General features: G+C 40.6%; 1 protein-coding gene across 8 annotated transcripts in view; it reads right to left on the bottom strand.

Moving 5' to 3' along the window:
* Positions 1 to 319: 319 nt before the first annotated feature.
* The window catches only part of LRRC28 (leucine rich repeat containing 28), a 48,588-nt gene continuing 41,347 nt past the window's right edge, over positions 320 to 7,560 (bottom strand). For all 8 annotated transcript variants that reach the window (XM_041418636.1, XM_041418635.1, XM_041418638.1 and 5 more), the window contains 3 exons: positions 6,879 to 7,054; positions 4,497 to 4,656; positions 320 to 1,595 (listed from right to left, as the gene is read on the bottom strand). In XM_041418636.1, coding sequence (XP_041274570.1) covers positions 1,523 to 1,595; positions 4,497 to 4,656; positions 6,879 to 7,054 — 409 coding nt within the window. In that variant the 3' untranslated portion in view covers positions 320 to 1,522. The remainder of the gene's footprint in view (positions 1,596 to 4,496; positions 4,657 to 6,878; positions 7,055 to 7,560) is intronic.

Here is a 7,560-nt window from a genome sequence, read left to right as displayed (position 1 = left end):
CCTCCTGCCTTCAAAGTACGTACACCTCACCACAACATATGCTAATACACTACCAAATAAGTCTCTTTATCTTGCCATTTTTATAACAAACTGTTTCATTCATATCTATTTCAGCTTGTAACTACCTACTGCACAGAGCAGCACACTGTGCTGAATCAACAAGTAGTTTATACCTAAGAAATAGAAAGTAAAAAAAAAAAAAGAACAAATTATATTAAAAAAAATATTACATATTCAAAAACAAATCAAAAGGGGCTAATAATCCATAAACTGTTTTAGTATAAAATGAAAATGTTTAGTCACATAGGCATTTTGGGCCTTTTTTCCATCTTTTGTTCTTTATTTAAAATAAACAAGATGTAACAAAAAAGATTCCCACAAATATGATAGTGAGTGGCAATTTGCACCAAATCTGCCATTAATATATAAAAACAAAAGTCCCAGCCCTTCTGTGTAGGTATCCATGTGTGCAAATATACCTGTGCATGGAGAAACACACCTGCTCCTGGACTTCCAGCCTTCTCCAAGGCACACAATCCACTGACACACTTGGACAAATCAGCCAAATGCTGAATCTAGAAAAAGATCAAGACCAGCTCTTTGCAGAGCTACAGCCTGCAACTGTAAAAATACAATAAATATAAAGATTTACTATCATATTACTAGTTGGATTTTTTCCAAGGGAAATTGATACTTAAAAGTTGTCTTCTTCCTGAAGAATTCCATGGAACAAAAGGAGAACTATTTCTAAAAATAAAGCAATGAAAATAAAGACAACACACCCTCAAACATGCTGGAGCAAGAGCCCTTAGTGTAGGCATCAGTACCAGCCTTCACTGAAACAGGATCTTCAGTCTCCAGACATATCCTAGTTACTCCCATTAAATAACTGTGGTATTTAATGATACTAGAAAGAAAGATCTGCTTTTAGCATGTGGATTTAAATACCACACAGAACTGTCACAGACTTGGTATACAACTGGGATAACTCTGCTGCAGTAAACATTAAGATGAGAGGGAGAAAGTAAGGCTGAATTCTATGGAAAAGTTACTGGGATCCATCAAAGGTTTCTGCAGGCTTACAGCAGTACACCTGATTGCAGCTGTACAGGGGAAGAGGACAGGGATGAATAAGAGAAAAATTTGTTTGCCATAACTGAACTTTTCTTTTTCCAGTTAGAGGAATGCAACTGCCTCAAATGATGCAATGGGTCAACCTGAAATCAGGCACATTTGAAAAATACTGGAAATCCTGAAGTCAGAGCTTGTGAATGTGTTTGGTTTGTGTGCTGCCTTGGAGGAGAAAGAAATTAATACTTTTAAAAGCTCAGTATTTACACTTCTGAAAAGTTCCTGCAGTTCATCCAGATTTGATAGGGCAGGATTTAAGTGCCTCAGAGTGTTCCTGACTGGGCACTTCTGCTGCTTTGGCACAAGCACACACGGTATTCCAGTACCACGGGGACACGGCATCGAACGCAGCTTTACACTGGCAGCACTCCTGAGGAGGTTGAAATGTTTATCAACTCAGTAGGTCAAAAGTCTGCAGACACTGGGTGGAGCAGCAGTATGCCACAAAACTAACAGTTGTCCTCCTAGGAGAAAAAAAAAAAAAACAAAAGGGGAGGGGGGGAACAGTTGTCAGTAAAGATTAAAGTTCCTGGCTTCATTCCACACAGACAACGTGCTGGTTTGTAAAATACGGGATTAGCCCATCTCCACAGCCCAGAAAAAGCACAGGTTCATTTGCTGTCTCTGAGTGCCTGACACCAAGGCAGGGAAACACTGCAGGGGTTCTCAAAACCTTCCTGGTTTCTTATGCACTGGCTTTAGAGCAGCAGTGTGTGGTTTTTCTCTCTGAGCAGGGTGTGCCTGAGTGTCACAGCCAGCAGGTTTAGCAGCTGACAGGAAAATAGCTGGGCAGCCTCGGTCCTGCTCGTGTGTTTCTTAAATTACTGCTTGTAGGCATGACATGACTGAAGGCCAGTGTCCTCCCTGGTTAGCAGAGTGAACAAGCAGATCTTCAGAAAGGATGAGTGACAGGCAGTGCTGTCACACCGTGCCACGCAGTGCAGCAGGAACGGCACTGTGCAAGTGCGATCCGAGCCTCGGTGACCCTGCTCCTGCTCCAGCCTGGCAGGGACTGAGATATCTGCCTTCAAAATGTTCAGATCTGTTTTTCACTAACCCAGAAATCACACTTTACCCAGTGCTCATGGCATCTGTGCTTTTTCAGATACAGAAATCCACTCCAACACGTAACTCTCCTTCCCTCTAAGAGGATACAGAATGTGATACGGAATCCAGGCAGGAGTTACTGGCATGGATGTGGCATGTGCTAATCAGTGCTGTTCAAACACCCAGGATCCCTACCCTGTGTGTTTTCATGGTCACTTTAAGCTCTTTAGAACAGAAACCCTGTCCTTCACATCTTTCTAAACCAGCTATCACACCTCCACAATTCCACATAATCTTACTACGTCAAGTGCACAAGCTACAGAGATAAGGATGACAGGCTGCCCTGTTTAGATCTCATTTTCTGTGGATTTGCATCAAATGTCAGCTACTTAAGACTGGATTCATTAAAGGCATTTTGCAGAACACAGTACATTCTTGTCTAAGGGAAGGAATGACAACTATTTTTGAAACAAGTGAAAACCATGCAGAAATACTATTTTTAATTATTATATTTTAGAATGTTAATTTTAGAATGTTCTTCCAAAACAGCTCTAAAGTATGTTTTTGTGGAGTCTTAACTTTAATAATTCCTAAAGGTGTCTACTGATAATGCCTATCATCTTGTAACTGTAACTTCTACAATGAGCAATGCTTAGCAATTAATTACAAAGTAGTCCAAACTCTCACACTGTTGAATTATTCAGGGTAATAGATGGATTTAGTGACTAGCCAGTAGTTTTCAATCATTTTCTTAGAAAATGATACTGTTGAATGTTTGAAAAAGATTCTTTATAGCATGATTATAACATGACTAAGAGTATTATGACTGTAATATGGAAGTTAATTATTTCACTCAACATGAAATCTACTGAATTTCGACATATGACTGAAGTGAAGAGTGGGAAATTGAAATGTACAATCTCTGCAATCAGATCTTTCTAAGAAAGATGGCTTTTCCAAAATAGCATTTATGCAGCCCTCTGGCTGCTGCCCAGATTTGGCATACCTAAGTTGTTTCATTTCATAAAGCTGAACTGCTTACAAATCAGATGCTTCTCATGTTACAAACTGACAGCAAAACAGGCTATGATACAGCTGTGTAAAACAGGTACCATCGACCTGAACCACCCATTAGTCTCTTCTCTTTTATTGAAGTTCTTCCTATTGAAAAGCAGTTTCTTGTTTTTATGGAAGAGCAAATCAACTATCAAATCAATGGATTTCCTCAGGCCAGGAACTAAGTGGTGTCCCTGCATTATACAGACACCAACAAGTAATCTCAAAAACATTCCTTTTTAGAGCACCTTTCTTTTCTGCCCACCACCTTTAGGTATATGCTTTATAATTAATGGCTTGACTTGAATTCTGTAACAAGAATCTAACATCACCTTTGCTTTTTTAACTCCAAGAGACTTTGCTTTAAACCCCCTTTATTACTTTTTAAACAGTACAAGCTGAAATTCCTTAGATGATGCTTTTCCATTGCAGAAAGTGGATTTATTGATATTATGGCTCATGGAAGGCTACAGTATCCACTCAGACTAATAATGATTAGGGAAAGAATCACTGCAAAGCCATCAGGGCTCACCTTAAAGGTATTTTATATCTTTATCTACATGAAGGCAACATTCCCTGAACCATATCCCCATTCTGAGTCCCTTCTATGACTCTACTGTCCAGCAGGCCAGCAAGTCTGTGTGGGTGTGTGCACTTGACTTGTGAATCCTGCAGACACTTTCACAACTGCTACAACCATAAAACTGAAGTATTATTAAAAACATGTATTGCTACAAAATGTATGTTCCTATGCAGAATGCTTCCACAGCATATCTCAAGTTAATTAGTGTGGAAATTAAAACAGGAGTATTTTACTGCAGAACATTTTAATTAAGCCCCAGCTTTAAGAGCTTTTTGCCATCTCGATCCTGCAGCACTTTTTGTTTGGTGGTGGCAATCTGAAGTCAGGGTTGAGACCATGAGGGCAATTACTGGTGTTAGTACCACTTCCTTCCCAGGGCACAGAGCTGCCAGGCATGTGCTGCACCACCACAAACAGCTCAATCCCATCCTATCCAAACCCCTTCCTGTCTTACACCAGGCTGAGACAAGCATATCTGAAGACCCTTTTAACAGACTAACAGAAATATTTTGGTTGACTCATGCATAAAATATTTGTCAACATAGACATGCAATCACAGGCTAGGGACTTTGGATCCGAAATGCTAAGTTTAAAAAAAAAAATCCTTAAGAATATGCTTTGTTCCATAAGGTGTTTTTCTTCCTAAACGAAACCCCAGTGTAATTTCCTGTATAATTACCCTTGATGCAATCCTGCCATTGGAGTTTCCCTCAAGGGAAAGAGCTTTGGGTAGACAATGGTAAACATAGGCTGGCTGCAGCGGTGGCAGTGTCCCAAGGGACAGTGCAGCAATTCCAAGAGGCTTTTGGGTAGTGAAATTGGAGTCAGAAAGTTTAAATCTAGAGAAGAAAAAAAACAAAAAATATTTATAATAAAATGATTGCATGATAAAGGCAAACACAAGCATGATCCATGAACAATTCAGAAAACAGCTGCCTCACATTCTTAAGGTTTTGTCAAAACAATGAGGTAATACAAATTACCACAATTAAAGTGAGGCACATAGTGCTTTCCATGTCTAAATTCAAAAAGTTGAAGTTAAATGTACAAGTTTAGCATCTGTGGGCATAACTTTAACTGGGCTAAAATACTCAGGTGAAAATATTACAGCTTGAGCAAATATTAGAAAGGATTAAAAGATCATGAAGGATTTTTAGACACAGAGATGATGTAGACAGATGTCTAATCTGTCTAGATAACTAATAACAACTAATAACAATACAACATTATGAAAAGGACATCAGTAGTATTTTATTAAAATATTTCAGCAACCAATCCAGCAGGATAGCTAACCTCACTACAAAGCCCAAACTCCACCATCAGCAAAAAGAGATTTGCAGTATTTGGAATTACTTGAAATTCAATCCAGCCCAGCATAATTCTCAGTGGCCCAACCAAAGAGACCACTCTAAAAAGATCGATACATTCCTCATCTGTTAAGTGTTCCCCCACAGCCTACAAGATGCCATCATTTTCACCAAAAGGGACTCCAGGGTCATTTCCTGGGAAAGAGCCATCACTTTCCCAGGCCTGGCCCAAACCACAGAGTGTTTTATAAATTAAACCCCACATGCTGATCTCCATCTAGAAACTGAGAGACAGCCAAGACAGGTGAGTGAGTTTAGGTGCTGAGTAATCAAGACAAGATGCAGTACCTGATAAATCAGTTTTATGGTATCACACTGGTTTCAGCTTTCCACCACTGCAAGGCTGAACCCCAGACACAACGTACCACAAGAGCCCCAAGGAGGGGACAGGCAGGACATTTGCGTCAGAAAGAAAAGGTCACACTGCAGCCTAGCAAAGACTGAGGAAAAGTAGTCCAGTCACTTCTGTCACTTCCCCAGCAGCAGCCAAGTATTTAACAGCACTCTTGAAACTGCAAATTTAGGCAGTGACAGATGAAATCTGCTACTTTAATCATACATGCCACCTGCTTCCCCAGCACAGCATTATCGTACACCTGTCTGACACAGGCACTGCTCCTGCTCACCAAAACTGGGCTGTTGCAGTGCTAATGCCCACAGTCTTTAATAAGGCCACCCAGAATAGGACACAGCTATGGGCGTGTGTATATGGATATATAAATCCATCTTTTTCAGGGTCTGCATCTTGGCTGAAAATAGGTGTAATCCTCACAGCCTTGTATAAAACCGTTTACAAACCAGTCCTTAAACTGATTTTGCAGTATCACCTTCCCATTCCCACACCAAAGCTCACTGGCATCTTCAGGAACCATATCCACACAGCTGGATTCCAGAAATGATTGTGCAAGTCACAAGTGGGTGAGAAAAGGCAGACCTCCTTGTACACTTCTCTTGGCAAAGCAGTGAGGATTTACTCCAGTGGCCAAGGTACAAAGAGACCCTTTCCATAACCCCTCTAATCTTCCCACTGGAACTCTCCACTCTTCCGCTTTCTCCTTTGACCTTTAAAGCTGAGAATTCCCAAGATAGCATCAACAGTGGGGAGTCACAACACATCCAGATCTGAGAGGATCTGCAGGTTATCATCAGATATTGCTAACTCATGTGATTGCATGATGCAGAACCAGATGAGCCAAGGGCCACTTCAGAGCAGAGAGCCTGAATTGGGGCAGAACTAAAGCAGCTCAGCTGTCACGCTGTGCTGAAATGGCCGAGGGCTGCTCGCATTTCTTCTGCCTTATGTATAACAAGTCTGCCAGTTTAGGAGTGTGCTGCCTGGCAAGGAGCTGCATTGTTGGCTGATGCATCTGATCTTGCCTCAGGAACTGTATTTCTCATCTCCTATTTCCATTAAAGAGTTTCTCCTGCAAAAAAAAGTGTCCTTCTTCATACAGGCTTCAAGTAAGAAACCATTTATAAGCACCGCTTGACCTCAGAAATAGTCTTGGAACTCTGGTTTTTGATATTGGACATTTTTGTTCTAATGCAGCATTTCAAACATAATTTGATTAAATAAATCTTTTAAAATATAAATCCTTGCCCAAGCCTTTGAAGAACTGTTAAAAATGTTCCTATCACTGCCAGAAAACACTTTCACTCTTTCTGTTATCTGAAGAAAGCAGAAAATTTCATACCTTTCAAAAACCTGTAGTAGGTGTTATAGAGGGTCCTCATGGCCAGTTCTTGCAAAGGCAGGACATGATCTGTTTCTGTCCCTATAGATTTCACCTCTGCTGGCAGGAACACAGTTAACTGGCCTGATGAAAAAGAGAGCAGTTTCACCTCTGAAACTTGAATTGGAGAACCACAACTAGAAGGACACAAGACATTTAGAAAGTGGTTAGAAAAAAATAATAAAAGTAACTTTACAGGGAAACCCAGATGACCAACCCAAAGAAAGCCTGATACTGTTCTCCAGTGCAGCACCCCTCAAGAATTCCTTGTAGAGAGCAATACATGTGGGGTTGACCTTTAAAGGTCCCTTCCCAAACTATTCTATGATTCTATGTTTCTACAGATTCCCACCTTCTGTGATGTGCTAGACATGGGACATTTGGAGGAATTACTCATCAAATAACATCAAGAAATGAGAACACAACCCCAAGGGGGTGAGCCACGTATGCTACGTGCCCATTACTCTGCCCACGTGACAATCTCTTTTAGCCTCTCGTTAGTAAATCCTTTACTGAGGGGAGCAGTTTCCTACCCAACAGTTTGCTTCCCATGTCTTGAATCAACCAGCTGAAAACAATCATGGATTTCTCAACCATGACACATGAAGCAAACTCTAGCCCCCCAAACAATGTATTTTAAGTG

Source organism: Onychostruthus taczanowskii, unplaced genomic scaffold, assembly GCF_017590055.1.
Source record: "Onychostruthus taczanowskii isolate IOZ18803 unplaced genomic scaffold, ASM1759005v1 scaffold6, whole genome shotgun sequence".
NCBI classification, from domain to species: domain Eukaryota; kingdom Metazoa; phylum Chordata; class Aves; order Passeriformes; family Passeridae; genus Onychostruthus; species Onychostruthus taczanowskii.
Note: the sequence above shows the minus strand (reverse complement) of the source record. Positions and strands in the feature narration are given on the sequence as shown.